This window comes from Oncorhynchus mykiss, chromosome 25 (assembly GCF_013265735.2).
Source record: "Oncorhynchus mykiss isolate Arlee chromosome 25, USDA_OmykA_1.1, whole genome shotgun sequence".
Lineage (NCBI taxonomy): Eukaryota > Metazoa > Chordata > Actinopteri > Salmoniformes > Salmonidae > Oncorhynchus > Oncorhynchus mykiss.
In genome coordinates, this window is record NC_048589.1 from 2,223,912 (window position 1) to 2,242,215 (window position 18,304).

The 18,304-nt window shown below is 44.0% G+C and overlaps 1 protein-coding gene across 9 annotated transcripts in view; it reads left to right on the plus strand.

Annotated features, from left to right (window-relative positions):
• Positions 1 to 18,304, plus strand: part of LOC110505226 (protein Smaug homolog 1) — a 114,353-nt gene that overhangs the window by 58,258 nt on the left and 37,791 nt on the right. For 7 of the 9 annotated variants that reach the window (XR_005039592.1, XM_036962992.1, XM_036962993.1 and 4 more), the window contains 2 exons: positions 6,567 to 7,148; positions 16,819 to 17,157. Coding sequence is in view for 8 of the 9 variants with exons in the window: in XM_036962992.1 (XP_036818887.1) it covers positions 6,567 to 7,148; positions 16,819 to 17,157 (921 nt within the window). In the remaining variant the exon portion in view is untranslated. The remainder of the gene's footprint in view (positions 1 to 6,566; positions 7,149 to 16,818; positions 17,158 to 18,304) is intronic. The other 2 variants (XM_036962997.1, XM_036962998.1) reach the window with 1 other exon arrangement.

The window sequence follows — 18,304 nt, forward strand, 5'->3', positions numbered from 1 at the left end:
AATCCATTAATTTGAAGGTTTGTCCATATACTTTTGGCCATGTAGTGTAACTGCGGCTAAAGGCTAAACCTCACGTTGTGAAGGCAAATGTTACAGGAATACGCTGTGTTGAATGGAACAAGTCGCCCCCTATTGACTCAACACTCTAAAAATGCCCCCGGTAGCGCGGCGGGCACGGAGAGGGCCCCGGGACCTGTTTGTTTTGCTGACAGGATAAATACAGGACAGTAGGGTTAGGCCCCATAAACCTGGCTCTAAACTCAGCCATAACGTAAACTTCAGACGGAAAACAGGCAGCGCTGGGTGGATGGTGGCCCAAAGCATTGTGGTGGGGGAGTGGCGGGCTAATAATGGCATTTTTGGGGGCCGTATGGAGTGTTTGGTGTGCACGCAATGTGTGGTGGCTGGCTGGGTTGATGTGCTCTTCTGGTCTCGTATAAATAGGGTGTTATCTCTCTCCCGCCCGGCGTTGTTGGGACTGTGTGTGATGTTGACCAGAACTATTTTTAGAACAAGGGGAATCATGTGTCTGACAGTCTCTCCCTGTGTGTGTGTGTGTGTGTGTGTGTGTGTCATCTCAGCCAATTATAAAAATCACTTGTGTAACTAATTTTCCACGGGGACTCGACATAATTCCTACACCTGGATGGACAAAAGATGAAGAAGTTGTTGTCTGTCTTGTATCTGTACGGAAGTTATGCTTCTCGAGCTGCTGGATTTGCATCCAACCCTCTGTCATTTGATGTCTCAAAGTTTGATTTAATTCAAAGGGGACACTTCCTGTGAACAGTTAGTTGGCTATGTAATGGGTTTGGCATGGACCCAGTGACCACCTCTCTCTCTCTCGACGTTATACCTCTCCCTGTGTCTATGTGTGTGCCCTGTGTCTGTCTCTGTGTGAGTTCACAAACCAAAGCTGTGGCTTGTCTATGAAGGACAGCCAACCACTGCAAGATGTGTCATTTGCCACAGCTCAGGCAGCTTGAGCGAAATTGGACCATGTGATGGTGAAGCCAGGTCAGACTGACATACAGTGCGGGATGTTTTTTTTGTTTTGTTGTGACGTAGCCTAGCCTAAAACCTGGCTTACCACTGCCATGACGACCATTTGAAAACTCCTAAGTTCATTTTTGTAATCCTTCTAAAAACAGAGACCTCCCTATCTATAGGCATCCATTTATTTTGGAGTGGGCTTGAAGAGTCTATTTTGTTTAGAGTTGTCTGTCTCTTTGTCATTTCTACTCTGCCGGCAAGTAAAATGATCTACGGTGTTGGTGGTGATGACAAACCTTTTCCTTCCTGTGGTGACCTGTATGAGAGCTTGGTTTCATAGGAATCTAATCCAAAGAAAGAGCTTGGAACCTCTAACCCTGATTTTTATTTCTATGGTTGATAACTGTCTCTTCTGTATCATCCGTGGGGTTTGTGGCACCAGACTTGCAGGGAGACAGTTGGGCTGAGCTCAGGAAGTGCGAGAACCACATGCCTCTGCAAAGTGACCCAAGTGGGAAAACACGGCTTTATTTATACACTGAGCGAAGGACGCACCCTTTTTGATGAGTGCCATGGCTACTGGTCCAAATGACACCCTGTTCCCAGTGTTTCCCCTATGTTCATTTAGCATCATTTTTGTATTAATTCTTTTATCGTATTTTGGGGAGAAAATGTGGTTTCTTTCTGAAGAGAAAGAAACCAAATATGGCCCAATGGCAGGAATTTTAGAAAGCCACACCCTCTGCGACAGCGGAAAAAGTGTTTTGTTTGCTGGGCCGGGGTGCCACGTGGAGTTCATCAGGCAACACTGCATTGTCTAGTTGAGAGAACAGGCCCAAGTCCGGCTGACTGAACGGGGGGGCTTGGAGATACTGTGAATGTGATCCACACATTCCCAGAAATTACCTCTCCCTCTGTTAAGGCCAGTCACCATACCCTCAGAGTTAGGTTGGGAAGGACAGAGGGAGCTATTAGAGAGTGAGAAACTCAGAGACTGACATCTTTCAGCGGGAGAGACAAAAATTACTAGGAATGGGAGAGACTGAGGGAGTGATGACTGACTCAGGTCCAGTGAGGGGAGGTAAGGAGCAGCATCTCACTGTTTCCTTTCTACTTCTAAAGCCCCTCAACAGTGTCTGTTCTGCTTTCTAATTTATTTTTTCTTCTCTCTCCCTTTTTCTGCTGGACTTGGATGAGGTTAACACTACCCTGAGGGGTCAGCGAGGGTGGGGATAGAGTGAGGAGGAAAGCAGAAGAGAAGTCTGCCACAGACTTCAAAACTCTCCCTCCTTGTTTGCATTCCTCTGGGTTCACTCGTGGCTTGTTTCCCTAGCCTAGTGACCACACTTTGACCTCTGAATGCTGTAAACTGACCTCTTGACAGGCAATGTGGGCAGGTTTCTCTTTCTCCTTATTTCCCCCTCTTTTGTAAAGGAAGCGTTCTCATCCACTGAGACTCGTCCAGCTGTTGTTGACTCTTGTTCTTTCCAACCCCCGGGGGTGCATCTCTAGTGGTATTTGAGTCTCGTCTTCTTACCTTTGTACTGTAACTGTAATGATGATGTGTATGAAAATTCCCAGAGGGAGGTTTCCATATTGCTTTTCACCTGTCCTGTGTTTTCAGATCAGTGTAGATGCAGGAGAGGAGACGAGGAGAGTGTGCGAGCGCACTCAGGACTTTTGTATTCTACATTGTTGATTGTGTGTGTGTCTCACAGCACAAGATGAATGGATACCCGTTCAAAGATGCACGTAACATAATCCCATTTCAATAAAGTGTGATCAATGTCGCTCTTCTTCCCAGACAGGCAAGGAATAGATTAATAAAAGTGACACTTAGACGGAGGAAGACTTGTGGTCTCAAGCTGTTTTTGGATGTCATCTGTATGTGAATGCAGGGAGGAAGTGAAGGGGGAGAGGGGGGAGTGAGGAAGTGAGAATCCCAGAGATGAGTAGACTATTGTGTTAGCTGCCTGCTGCTCTCATGCACAACTAACCCCTTAGAGAGAGAGAGAAAGCGAGAGAGGGGGGAGTGGATGAGAAAGGGAAGGTGGAGGGAGAGGAAGGCCAAGTAAAGAAGGATGAAAAGAGAGGGAGTGGAGGAGCATAGTAGACTGATAGAGCAACCGTAGGATTGGAGAGTCAGTGGATAGTGAAAGCAAAAAGGGAGAGGGGGAGCTCAGGCCAAGTCAAGTGCGCACTCAAGTGAGGGGCATTACAGGGGGTCATGAGGACTTGATTACGAGATAAACCGGGCTTTTAGTCCAGCCATAGGCAGTAGGTACAGCACTGGGGCACCACTCTATGGGAAAATACACCTACATCTTCTCATTCCCTGGTTATTTATATATTTTTAAAATGTAACATTTTATTTAACTAGGCAAGTCAGTTCAGAACAAATTATTATTTACAATGACGGCCTACCGTAGCTGCTTGTTCAGGGGCAGAACGACAGATTTTTACCATGGCAGCGCGGGATTTGACCTTTCGGTTACTAGTCCAACACTCTAACCACTAGACTACTTGCCGCCCCCTGCCCTTTTGTTGACACTTGCAGATACTGTAGATGGTCTTGAATACATCCACACGCCTGACTAGCATCACCAATTGGTTGGTTCCGACCTAGAATATGGATGGTTCCGACCTAGAATATGTGGACATCTATAAGTACCTAGGTGTCTGGCTAGACTGTAAGCTCTCCTTCCAGACTTATATCAAACATCTCCAATCCAAAATCAAATCTAGAATCAGCTTTCTATTTCGCATCAAAGCCTCCTTCACTCACGCCGCCAAACTTACCCTAGTAAAACTGACTATCCTACCGATCCTCGACTTCGGCGATGTCATCTACAAAATAGCTTCCAATACTCTACTCAGCTTACTGGATGCAGTTTATCACAGTGCCATCCATTTGTTACTAAAGCACCTTATACCACCCACCACTGCGACTTGTATGCTCTAGTCTAGATAAAACAAACTATAAATTCCACTAGATTTCCAACTAAGGAAGTCTCTCTAGCTTTACAGCATTGTGTCAGGTTCACTGTTGCCCCCCTTGCTACATATTCATCGCCAGACCTACTGGCTTCAGGTCATCTACAAGTCCATGCTAGGTAAAGCTCCGCCTTATCTCAGTTCACTGGTCACGATGGCAACACCCACCCGTAGCACGCGCTCCAGCAGGTGTATCTCACTGATCATCCCTAAAGCCAATACCTAATTTGGCCGCCTTTCCTTCCAGTTCTCTGCTGCCTGCGACTGGAACGAATTGCAAAAATCGTTGGAAGTTGGAGACTTTTATCTCCCTCACCAACTTTAAACATCTGCTATCTGAGCAGCTAACCGATCGCTGCAGCTGTACATAGTACATCGGTAAATAGCCCACCCAATTTACCTACCTCATCCCCATACTGTTTTTATTTATGTACTTTTCTGCTCTTTTGCATGCCAGTATCTCTACCTGCACATGACCTTCTGATCATTTATCACTCCAGTGTTATCTGCTAAATTGTAATTATCCGCCTACCTCCTCATGCCTTTTGCACACAATGTATATCGACTCTTTTTTTTCTTTTTTTCTACTGTGTTATTGACTTGTTTATTGTTTACTCCATGTGTAACTCTGTTGTCTGTTCACACTGCTATGCTTTATCTTGGCCAGGTCGCAGTTGTAAATGAGAACTTGTTCTCAACTAGCCTGGTGAAATAAAAATAAATCAAAAATAAATATCATCTTTACTTGGTCCTGAAGCAAGCAGTGTAGAATCAGGTTTGAGTGTTTTATCCCTGGGCATGGTTGTAGCGTACATGTGTTCTGATTGAAAAGATCACATCGTCCTCTCACGCTCACTCCCTCTCTCTTTCCCACTATTTTGTTGCCCTCTTTTTCTCTCGCACACTCTCCTTTCCATACACTGCCTCCCTTTCTCCTCTTTCCCTCTGTCTTCTTCCTTCTCTCTCCCTTTCTACCTCCTCTCTCTCTTGCCGTCAGGGCGCGTGAACTTTAAAAATGGCAGTGCCAAAAAAAAGCCCTAGCTACTGAAGGGGACACTTAAACATAGGCCAGTCACAGAGCCGCCCGCCTGTGGTCCCCATTAGGTGACATCTGTGTGCTTTCTAAACAAGGAGTTAGCCTTGCCTCGTTCCTAAACAAGCCTCTGTACTCAGGACGTGTCCCAAATGGCACCCTACTCCCTATATAGTGCTCTACTTTTGACCTATGGGCCCTAGTCAAAAGTAATACACTATATAGGGAATAGAGTGCCATTTGGGACAGAACCTTTGTTTCTGTGACAAAGCTGTGACCTCTGGATAATACTGTAGTATTATTCTATCATTTATTATTTAGATATATTTAGTATTTATCTATTCCCTCTCGTCATGTATCAGAATTAGAGATGAGGACTACAGTAGCCTACATCTGCCCGGCCTGTTATGTTTGACCAATGACGTAAAGGGTCACACAAACATGCACACATCCCGATCCCTAAACAGGAAGTTAACCCCTGGGCTGACTGCAGTATCCTCTACTCTTACAATACAGTCTCCTCTATTCTCGGTGGCGGTCAGGCCTGAGCCCCACAGCTTCGACCCGGACGTATGTATAGCCTCTGTCCCAATCTGATAGGAATGACGCAATGTTTCTGAGACGCATGCTTCTCACGGCTGCAGTGCTGAGACAACAATAGGCTCCACGACCTCACAGGATAGGTATAGCAACCACACTGCCTAGGGCTCAACTAACTACCTACCCACCCACTCTACACTTCTAGATATTCCTTTTATTGTCCATTCTTCCTTGATGTTATCACTGATTTAGGCATGATTGGACAAGTGAACTCCACATGGCTTTCACCTGTCCATTCATTTCTAACCCGTGATTACTTAGAGGAAGGAGGGGATGCACTTTTAAAGAATTTGAACGTGGCGATTTTAACAAAAGAGGAAAATAAAAAGCAACACCTCGTAATCGATCTTGTCCTTTATCGCCTCGTTCTTCCATCCACCCCTTGCTTTCTCCGTCTGCCCACCACCATGTGTGCTTGTAAACAGGTTATTGATTATTTTATGTTCCTGTCAAGTCCTGTTTAAGGGTGGGGAAGGCATCTGGATTTCCTACAAGCAAGAGCTCCCACAACATAATTGTTTGGGAATACCTGAAGTACTTAGTTTTCTTCCAGCTCCCATAATATGTTGGGGATAAGTTGAGAATCTGTTGGAATGTGAAGAGAGAGTGGCTTTGCCTGGAGTTCTGTCGAACCGAAGGCCAAATCCACCCTGCCTCTTTCCTTAGAGAGAACAAGCTAATACAAACACCATGGGTCTATCCCAGGCTTCACTCAGCCCAGTGCGAAGGCAATTACAGAACATTTCTAACGAAAGATATTGTGTGGAACAGAATTGATGTTCTGACTTGCTGGATAAGGGATCGTCTCACACACATTGCTATCTGCAAAATGCAAAGTGTTGCACCATCCTGAATAAGCCACGGTTATGTTGTACTGTAGATTTTTGTACTAACCCTTCCTCTCTCTTTTTTTTCTCTCCACTCCCCTCCTCTCTTCCTCCCCCAGTGGTGATCAGCCAGTGGCAGGGCGAGCCCAAGGAGCGTGTCATCTCCCTGGTCCTCACCCACCTGCCCCTGCTCAAGCCGGGCAACGTCGAAGCCAAGGGCGAGTACATGCGCCTCCTCCCCCGCATCCTGGCGCACACCATCGACCATGGCCGCCACCTCGAAGAGTCACGGCAGCTCCTCTCCTACGCCCTCATCCACCCGGCCACCTCGCTGGACGACCGCGCCGCCCTCGCCCTCTGGCTCAACCATCTGGAGGAGCGCGCCGCTGCCCGGGGTGACTCGTTGGAACGGCCACCCCCCGCCTCGGCCTCACTCCATCAGACGCCCCCCTCGACACACTCCTTGTCGGGGTCCAGTTGGAGTTCCTCAGGGAGCCACCTGGGTCAGCTGTACCACCACCAGCGCTACGGCTCGGATGATAGGCTCAACGGCTGGCAGGGGTCCAGGGACTCGGGATTGGGCAGTGGTTGGCACCAACAGCAGCAGGGGCATGGAGGGTGTGAGAATGGCGGGCACCTGGCACTCTACCCATCCTCCTCGGTGCCTGGGAGTATCAACACGGTTGGCACGGGCGGCAGCAGTGAGTGGCTCTTTATTTTTCGATTTCCTGCTTTTTGTAGGTTACGTCCCAAAAGTCTGACATAGCTTCCTTTCCTCGTGTCTTCTCCTGGTTTACGTTCTTTCTGGATCAGCACTGATCTGAAAGCAGTCCAATCAATCAATCAAATTGAATTCATAAAGCCCTGTTTACACCCTGTTTGCATTACAGTAGTAATCTGGCTTATCCTGCAAAGAGCAAGTCGTTAAGTTTGAAAAGCTACCCAGGCTTTTCACCGTCAATTTTGGTGAATGAAAGGAGACGAGGAAAGGAAGCCGTGTCGAGCCGTGGCCTTCTCCACCACTTATGGTTGTTTTTGTATTTGAAGACTCACACTCTTAGCAGCCAGCATGCTCAGCAGTTGCATGTGCTTAATCAGGGTTCCTGAATGCTACTGACAAGAAGGTGGTCTTTATTAAAGGGATTTAACTCACCTCTGGACTGTTTGAAATTATAGTTTAGTGGGATTTACAATGACATTTTACACCTCTTTAGTGTATTAGCAACCGTTTCAAATAAAGGGTCTTCCCGTTTGACCAGACCTGGGCTAAAATACTATTTGAAATATTTCTAATACTCTTTGTTTTTTCTTTATCCTGTCTGGAGTGCCAGGTGGCCGGGTTTTGCAGTTTTGTGACTTCTGAAGTATTTGAATGAATGTTCAGATAGAAATATCATGCCTCTCTGATATGGAGAATAAGGAATCGTGTCAGCTCTATTTGTGATATTTCTATCTGCAACGATTTCTAATAGGACTTAAACCCAAGCCTGACCCTAACCCAATACTATAGGTCTGAAGGTGCCATTATCTGTCATCATCCAGGTTATTCTTCCCTAGCTTCTCATGTTATTCTTTTTCGACAACTTTTTCTCTCTGCGTTAGTCTACACCTATTGTTTACTAAGCACATGACAAAATCAAATTTGATTAGATTTTTAGTACGAGAACATTCTAGATGAGGTCAGGCCGTCACATAGGTAAACAGACTCCAAACAAACCAACCCAGCCAGCCAGTAGCCACCTCTGACAAAGGAAAGAAAAATTTCTGCCCGCTGTGTGGAAGTCTAAAGCGGTAGGTGGGTGTGTAGGCCCTACTGTGCTCCAGCACCCCAAAGCCAGTCAGATTGAACATATCTGTGGTTAGAGCAGGTTATTTCCAGCCAAAGAATGCATTGGTATTTTTTTTTTCAATGAAGGAGACAGCTGAGGATATAAATAAGGACACATTTAAAGCTCTGGGCCAAGCACAAGATCCTCTTTTATTTTTGACTAGGCTTGGGAGTTTCAGCAGTATGTCCATCGCACAAAGGAACGATTTCACAACTCTAACCTAAAGTTGCCCTTCTTTTAGCCAATGGTAGGTCCCTGTGGGATTAGCCAGCCAATCAGCCAGGATGTCTAAATTGCTGAAAACAATTTGGGTTGGGCAGAACTTTGTAGAACGTTCAGATAGAGATATCTCACGTACAACAAACATGCCTGATATGTAGAATCATGTCCGCTCTATTCATGACATTTCTATTTGCAACAATCCACAACGTTTGCTTACTGAACTTGGCCCTAGTAATCCTCACCCCAACGCAAGTACATTTACTGTCAGCCAAAGTGGTTAGGTTAGAAAGAATTTTAGCTCATACCCACATTAAGTAATTTTCTCTAGTTTGATTTTATATTCAACCATTTCAACCAGTGAAGTCATTGGACTGTTCTAGACAACCCAAGAAGTGTTTAGGAATCCCCATCTAGATCTGATAAGTATTTTTGCGGCTCCCGAGTGGCGAAGTGGTCTAAGGCACTGCAGCTAGAGGCGTCACTACAGACCCTGGTTTGATCCTGGGCTGTATCCCATGGGGCAGCGCACAATTGGCCCAGCGTTGTCCAGGTTAGGGGAGTGTTTGGCCAGGGTAGGCTGCCATTGTAAATAAGAATTTGTTAAATGACTTGCCTAGTTAGATAGGTGCTTTTAAGCTTGAAAGTTTGACTAGAAATACTCCCTAATTTGGAGACTGGACCCCAAAAATGATTCTTCCCCCACAATGAAATTGGGTGGGAGGGACTATGGATCTGTCTCCATACGTTCATACGTATGTTAGTATGTACAGTCGTGGCCAAAAGTTTTGAGAATGACACAAATATAAATTTTCACAAAGTCTGCTGCCTCAGTGTCTTTAGATATTTTTGTCAGATGTTACTATGGAATACTGAAGTATAATTACAAGCATTTCATAAGTGTCAAAGGCTTTTATTGACAATTACATGAAGTTGATGCAAAGAGTCAATATTTGCAGTGTTGACCCTTCTTTTTCAAGACCTCTGCAATCCGCCCTGGCATGCTGTCAATTAACTTCTGGGCCACATCCTGACTGATGGAAGCCCATTAGCTCCACTCCCATTTCCCAGGCGCCATCTTTCGTTGACTTCTGTAACCGTAAAAGCCTGTTGCATGTTAACATTAGAAGCCTCCTCCCTACGTTTGTTTTATTCACTGCCCTTGCACACTCTGCCAACCCGGATGCCCTAGCCGTGTCTGAATCCTGGCTCAGGAAGACTACCAAAAACCCTGACATTTCCATCCCTAACTATAACATTTTCCAACAAGATAGATCTGCCAAAGGGGGCGGTGTTGCAATCTACTACAGAGAGAGAGCCTGCAGAGTTCTGTCATACTATCCAGGTCTGTGCCTAAACAATGCGAATTTCTACTTTTAAAAATCCACCTTTCCAGAAACAAGTCTCTCTCTGTTGCCGCTTGCTATAGACCACCCTCTGCCCCCAGCTGTGCCCTGGACACCATATGTGAACTGATTTCCCCCCCATCCATCTTCAGAGCTCATGCTGCTAGGTGACCTAAACTGGGACTTGCTTAACACCCCGGCCATCCTACGATCTAAGCTTGATGCCCTCAATCTCACACAAATGATCAATGAACCCACCAGGGACAACCCCAAATCCGTAAACACGGGCACACGACCACCCCTCATCATTGTCTTACGCTCCCTAAAAGACTTCTGCGAGCAGGCCTTTCTAATCAAACTGTCCCGGGTATCCTGGAAGGATATTGACCTCATCCTGTCAGTAGAGGATGCCTGGTCATTCTTTAAAAATGCCCTCCTCACCATCTTAAATAAGCATGCCCCTTTTCAAATTTAGAACCAGGAACAGATATAGGCCTTGTTAGACTGTAAACTCTCCTTCCAGACTCACATTAAGCATCTCCAATCCGAAATGAAATCTAGAATTGGCTTCCTATTTCGCATCAAAGCATCCTTCACTCATGCTGCCAAACATACCTTCGTTAAACTGACCATCCTACCGATCCTCGACTTCGGCGATGTAATTTATAAAATAGCCTCCAACACTCTACTCAACAAATTAGATGCAGTCTATCACAGTGCCATGCTGCGACCTGTACACTCTCGTTGGCTGGCCCTCACTTCATACTCGTTGCCAAACCCACTGGCTCCAGGTCATCTACAAGTCTCTGCTAGGTAAAGCCCCGCCTTATCTCAGCTCACTGGTCACCATAGCAGCACCCACTCGTAGCACGCGCTCCAGCAGGTATATCTCACTGGTCACCCCCAAAGCCAATTCCGCCTGTCCTTCCAGTTCTCTGCTGCCAATGACTGGAACGAACTGCAAAAATCACTGAAGCTTGAGACTCATATCTCCTTCACTAGCTTTAAGCATCAGCTGTCAGAGCAGCTCACAGATCACTGCACCGGTACACAGCCCACCTGTAATATAGCCCATCCAACTACCTCATCCCCATATTGATTGATTTATTTATCTTGCTCCTTTGTACCCCAGTATCTCTACTTGCATATTCTACTTCCTCACATCTACCAATCCAGTGTTTAATTGTAATTACTTTGCCACCATGGCCTATTTATTGCCTTATAACTCCCTTATCTTACCTCATTTGCGCTCACTGTATAAATACTTTTTTTTCTACTGTATTATTGACTATGTTTTGTTTATTCCATGTGTAACTCTGTTGTATGTGTCGAATTGCTATGCTTTATCTTGGCTAGGTCGCAGTTGCAAATGAGAACTTGTTCTCCAGTAGCCTACCTGGCTAAATAAAGTTAAAATAAATATTAAAAAAATTCAAAGGATTCACATGTGAGACCATGTACTAAACGACCAAAAGTTTCAGACTAAAGGCTGGTTTATACTACTTCTATTCAAACATTCTATTTTCGTCCGTTTTGAAAAAGTATAAACACAAAAACGACATGCTGCATGACAACTGGCAACAAGCCCATTCGCTTAAAAATTTATTTAGGATATGCCAATCTAGAAAACCAGGCCACTAAAAGCAACTCTCTAAACAATGTTTTTGTTCGTTTCCAGATTGTTAGCTAGCTAGCTAATGTTAAGTTAATGTTAACTTGTGAGTGTGACGAAATAAAAGCAGGGCATTCTACCGCATGATTTTAGAACTTGGACACTCGTTGGCCTAACGTTATATCCTAATTTGACTTTGGTGCTGGTCATGTTGTTCTTCGCATTACTGTCTCTGGTAAACACACACTATATCAAATATAGTCAACGTTTATTTGTCACATGCCCAGGTTACAGAAGGTGTAAATAGTACAGTGAAATGGTTACTTGCATAGTGCCGCCTTGTTTAGACATGTAGCTAGCTAGCTAAAAAATGAACCATAATCCCAACTCATAATGTTACTACCATGCATGAATCTACGGATAACTAAAGTTAACCAACTAGGTTCAATGTTAGCTAGCTAGCTAACATTAGGCTATAACTACTAATGCAAATTGCTTTCTGAGATACAAATAATGTTACTACACAGATTATACACGTAACGTTAGCAAGTGTCAGCCGGCTAACGTTACCTGGCTAGCTAACTGTACGCTATAACTTGCAATAAATTATTTTCTGACAAAATTAGAAACATGTAAGATCTGAAAATGTAGCTAGCTAGACTCTTACCCGTATACATGGATGAACGCTTCTCCCTCTCTGTCACGGATGCCATGTTTGCCCTTAGTTTGAAGATGTAATCCATTTTATACAACAGCCTTCTGTATTTTCTCTTTTCGACTCCAACCCCATATTTGCAATTAAACGCCAGAATTTCCTTAGCTATCATACTCTGCTTCCACCGGGCATTCCGCTGATTTCAAAACTCGATCAACTTCTTCATTGCAGTTCTTCGTGATATCTTTCAAAAAAACTGCAGTTGAATGGATTGTCTACTCACGCTGAGCAGCTCATGTTATAGACAGAAGCATGCTACATGGCAGACCAATCCATTGTGTGTGTCTTGCAATCCAACTCATCTCTCGGGATGTCCAGCCCATCTATTATCTCAGCCAATTATAGATAGCGTGAAGGTTTCTGACTTTTTCTGTGGCTAAACCAACTAGGCTTGTAAGTTAATAATTGTATTCGTATTTAAAGGTGGCATACTTTTCTGTGGCTAAGCCAAATAGGCTTGTAAGTTAATAATTGTATCCGTATTTACAAATGGCATTACAAGTTTGTTATTAAGGCACGTGAAAGTTCACATGTTCCAAAAGGCATTTCTGCCAGAAAAAAAAAAGCTTTCAAATACGTGTTCAAATACCTCTCGTGAAGTAGTGACGTGCGACACATGACTAGTTTCCTGAAACGAGTCACATTTTCCAGGAATATTCTTGTCATGGTATCCAGAGTATTTTCAGATATAGTTATAGATATAGCAGATATAGCGAAAAGTACAGTAAATGTAAAATACACGTAAAATCAACAGAGTAATGTTTGGATTCAGTTTTGTCAGATTAATTGTTGTCCTCACCTTTTTGGTATAATAATTTTCACATAAAATCATTCCTCCCCATCTTTTACCGCACTGTACCTCCCTAGCCCCATCCCTTACCCATGTAAGGTAGCCTTTGTGGAGAGTCTGTATGTAAGGAAAATGGCTAATATTTAGGGACTGGAGGATGTAATCTTAGCTGGGAACCTATTTTAAATCAGCTCGTGAAGTCCTATACATAGCCAGGCCAACACAGTTAGTGTTGCCGCATATAGGGAGAGAAAGAGACTGGCGGGCGGCACAAAGTGCTCTCCTGTACATCATCTCATTTGCCTTCTCAGCCAGTGTGCGAAAGTATTCGGCCCCCATGAACTTTGCGACCTTTTGCCACATTTCAGGCTTCAAACATAAAGATATAAAACTGTATTTTTTTGTGAAGAATCAACAACAAGTGGGACACAATCATGAAGTGGAACGAAATTTATTGGATATTTCTAACTTTTTTAACAAATCAAAAACTGAAAAATTGGGCATGCAAAATTATTCAGCCCCCTTAAGTTAATACTTTGTAGCGCCACCTTTTGCTGCGATTACAGCTGTAAGTCGCTTGGGGTATGTCTCTATCAGTTTTGCACATCAAGAGACTGACATTTTTTCCCATTCCTCCTTGCAAAACAGCTCGAGCTCAGTGAGGTTGGATGGAGAGCATTTGTGAACAGCAGTTTTCAGTTCTTTCCACAGATTTTCGATTGGATTCAGGTCTGGACTTTGACTTGGCCATTCTAAACACCTGGATATGTTTATTTTTGAACCATTCCATTGTAGATTTTGCTTTATGTTTTGGATCATTGTCTTGTTGGAAGACAAATCTCCGTCCCAGTCTCAGGTCTTTTGCAGACTCCATCAGGTTTTCTTCCAGAATGGTCCTGTATTTGGCTCCATCCATCTTCCCATCAATTTTAACCATCTTCCCTGTCCCTGCTGAAGAAAAGCAGGCCCAAACCATGATGCTGCCACCACCAGTGGGGATGGTGAAAACCTGTGTTGCTTTTACGCCAAACATAACGTTTTGCATTGTTGCCAAAAAGTTCAATTTTGGTTTCATCTGACCAGAGCACCTTCTTCCACATGTTTGGTGTGTCTCCCAGGTGGCTTGTGGCAAACTTAAAACGACACTTTTTATGGATATCTTTAAGAAATGGCTTTCTTCTTGCCACTCTTCCATAAAGGCCAGATTTGTGCAATATACGACTGATTGTTGTCCTATGGACAGAGTCTCCCACCTCAGCTGTAGATCTCATCCAGAGTGATCATGGGCCTCTTGGCTGCATCTCTTATCAGTCTTCTCCTTGTATGAGCTGAAAGTTTAGAGGGACGGCCAGGTCTTGGTAGATTTGCAGTGGTCTGATACTCCTTCCATTTCAATATTATCGCTTGCACAGTGCTCCTTGGGATGTTTAAAGCTTGGGAAATCTTTTTGTATCCAAATCCGGCTTTAAACTTCTTCACAACAGTATCTCGGACCTGCCTGGTGTGTTCCTTGTTCTTCATGATGCTCTCTGCGCTTTTAACGGACCTCTGAGACTATCACAGTGCAGGTGCATTTATACGGAGACTTGATTACACACAGGTGGATTGTATTTATCATCATTAGTCATTTAGGTCAACATTGGATCATTCAGAGATCCTCACTGAACTTCCAGAGAGAAGTTATAAAAAAGGCTGCACTGAAAGTAAAGGGGCTGAATAATTTTGCACGCACAATTTTTCAGTTTTTGATTTGTTAAAAAAGTTTGAAATATCCAATAAATGTCGTTCCACTTCATGATTGTGTCCCACTTGTTGTTGATTCTTCATAAAAAAATACAGTTTTATATCTTTATGTTTGAAGCCTGAAATGTGGCAAAAGGTCGCAAAGTTCAAGGGGGCCGAATACTTTCGCAAGGCACTGTACACCTGTCAGCAACGAATCCACTAATTTGAAAGGGTTTTTCACATCATTTTGTATCTTTCTCTCGCTCTCTCTCATATATATATATATATATATATATATATATATATATATATATATATATATATATATATATATATATAATATATATATATATAATATATATATATATAATATATATATATATAATATATATATATATATATATATAATATATATATATATATATATATATATATATATATATATATATATATATAATATATCACACACACACAGTTGAAGTCGGAAGTTTACATACACTGAGGTTGGAGTCATTATAACTAGTTTTTCAACCAATCCACAAATGTATTGTTAACAAACTATAGTTTTGGCAAGTCGGTTAGGACATCTGCTTTGTGAAGATGCTGGAGGAAACAGGTACAAATGTATCTATATCCACAGTAAAACAAGTCCTATATCGACACAACCTGAAAGGCCGCTCAGCAAGGAAGAAGCCACTGCTCCAAAACCGCCATAAAAAAGCCAGACTACAGTTTGCAACTGCACATGGGCACAAAGATCATAGTTTCATAGAGAAATGTCCTCTGGTCTGATGAAACAAAAATAGAACTGTTTGGACATAATGACCATTGTTTTGTTTGGAGGAAAAAGGGGGAGGCTTCCAAGCCGAAGAACACCATCCCAAACGTGAAGCACGGGGGTGGCAGCATCATGTTGTGGGGTGCTTTGCTGCAGGAGGGACTGGTGCACTTCACAAAATAGATGGCATCATGAGGCAGGAAAAGTAGGTAGATATATTGAAGCAACATCTCAAGACATCAGTCAGGAAGTTAAAGCTTAGTCGCAAATGGGTCTTCCAAATGGACAATGACCGAAAGCATACTTCCAAAGTTGTGGCAAAATGGCTTAAGGACAACAAAGTCGAGGTATTGGAGTGGCCATCACAAAGTCCTGACCTCAATCTTATAGAAAGTTTGTGGGCAGAACTGAAAAAGCGTGTGCGAGCAAGGAAGCCTACAAACCTGACTCATTTACACCAGCTCTGTCAGGAGGAATGGGCCAAAATTCACCCAATTTATTGTGGGAAGCTTGTGGACGCGCTACCGTAATGTTTGACCCAAGTTAAACCATTTAAAGGCAATGCTACCAAATACTAATTGAGTGTATGTAAACTTCTGACCCACTGGGAATGTGATGAAATAAATAAAAGCTGAAATAAATCATTCTCTCTACTATTATTCTGACATTTCACTTTCTTAAAATAAAGTGGTGATCCTAACTGACCTAAGACGGAATTTTTACTAGGATTAAATGTCAGGAATTGTGAAAAACTGAGTTTAAATGTATGTAAGGTGTATGTAAACTTCCGACTTCAACTGTATATCTCACACATATATATACACACACACACACACACACACACACACACACACAGCAATAGACTATGTAATTATAATATTACATCAGTGTTTAAATGTCTCTTGGTCCTACAGTATCTGAAATCTTGAGTCGAAGTGTCTTCATGTTCACATGACTGTTTTGCCATTAGCCACTTTTTCAGGCGTTCCTGAAAGCTAGCAACGGTACTGTACTCTCTCACACTGATTGGCTGTGTGTTCCATAATCCAGACGCTCTGACTGAAAAGCTGCTTTCACTTCTAACTAGAGCTCCATCACCACTAGCCTACTTCTTCTGGCTGGAGAACCGTGTATTGTGAATGGGTGTTGTCATCACTACATTGATTACAGTATCAAAGTTGAGCAGGGGGCTAAGGCTCATGTCTGGTCTGGGCCTCACCATGCCCATCTGTCCATATGTCCCTACTAGTTCTCTAGCTAACACAGTGTGTTGTCGTAGTAGTATCATGGTAAACAGACCGCTGAGCCCCTTTCTAACAGTCTGGGCCTCCCCCTGTCTCTTGTGTGTATCTTGCAGTCCTGTCCGGCGGTGGCGGCGGGCAGCACAGTCCCCTGAAGCGCTCGGTGTCCCTCACCCCCCCGATGAGCGGCTGCTCCTTGGCCAGTTCCTCCTCCTCGTCGGGCGGCCAAGCCCTGGGCCTGGGTCATGGTTGGATCTCCCAGGAGGACCTGCGCGGTCCCCGGGGAGGAGGAGGAGGAGGAGGGCTGGGGCTGGCCCCCACCGACCCTCAACACGCTCCCCTCTCCCCTCAGAGCAGCGTAGCGTCGTCGGGCAGCGGCGGCAGTGAGCACCTGGAGGATGGAGGAGGCTTGCACCGCAGCAGCACATTCCACGAGGAGGGCAGCTGCATGAGGGGTGAGTTCGGTACTCCACCGCTTTCATGCGTAGCTTAGGCACAGTGGACAGAGTAGCCTGGAGGAGGCAGCCATGGGGGCTGGGGACTAGCGGAGTGGAGGGTGTTCACTTCAGCATGTCCCTCATTGATTGTTTGTTTTGAGGTGACCAATGCTGCCCCCCCCTCCCTGCTTTTGGCAGTTAGATTTGTAGTGTAGTGATCTGGTCATTGATTTAAAATGTTAAAACTTCTAAATATCAGTCGCAGTGTCAGTCCAACAGAGCTTTTGTCCTGGTCTGAGGAGGTTAATGTTGAAGAGGTGTAATTGAGGGAGGGGGGGGGGCAACCAAACCAATCAATCAACAATTGATCCAGAGGTTACCAGGGGTCATGAGTGTTCTTTCACAACAACAAAAAAAAAACTGGCCAAACAAAACATATGGTTTGAAAGGAGTTCCTGGAAAACATTATGGGAGAATATCAATTCTCAATTTATAGTGTAGTGATCAAACAAGCAACTTGCTTTTCTCCAGGTGTTCACAAGCCACCCCTTCCCCCAGCTTCCCTTTCATAGAAATGAACATCCCATCTGTTGTCACACAATTCTGAATGTAGCCTACAGAAAAGCACAACATTGGTCACATCAATGGTACTTTGTGGATTTTATTTTAAATTTTTTTGTACATAGTTCAAAATATCACATTCTATGGTTTTATCACTTATTAGACCTATCTCTGATGTCTTGTCTGTGCACATATTTGAGTGAACGTGGCAACAGGAAACGAGACACCTGTCGCATGGTATTTTAAGTTGTTATGCACCACTGCTGCTCATGTTAAGGGCTCAGATAAGTCTTGACTACAGTAGCAACGGCGGGGCACAGAAAGGACACAAGCAAACATGCTCCAGTCAGTCTCCGATGACATCTTTCAGGGGTGGCTTTCTTTTAGACCCTGTCGCATGCTCAGTCTCAGGACCTGACACAGACATACAGTGACATCTGGTTCATATACCCCATATAACCCTGAAGCCAAATGTACGTGACATCATGAAAATTATGGTTTTGGTTGAGTGATAGCCTTAACTTTCGTTTTAAGCCGATGTTGGTTTTTCATTGGGATAGTTGTGTGAATTGTTTGGTTATTTGGTTTTGAGAAAAGTGTGTGT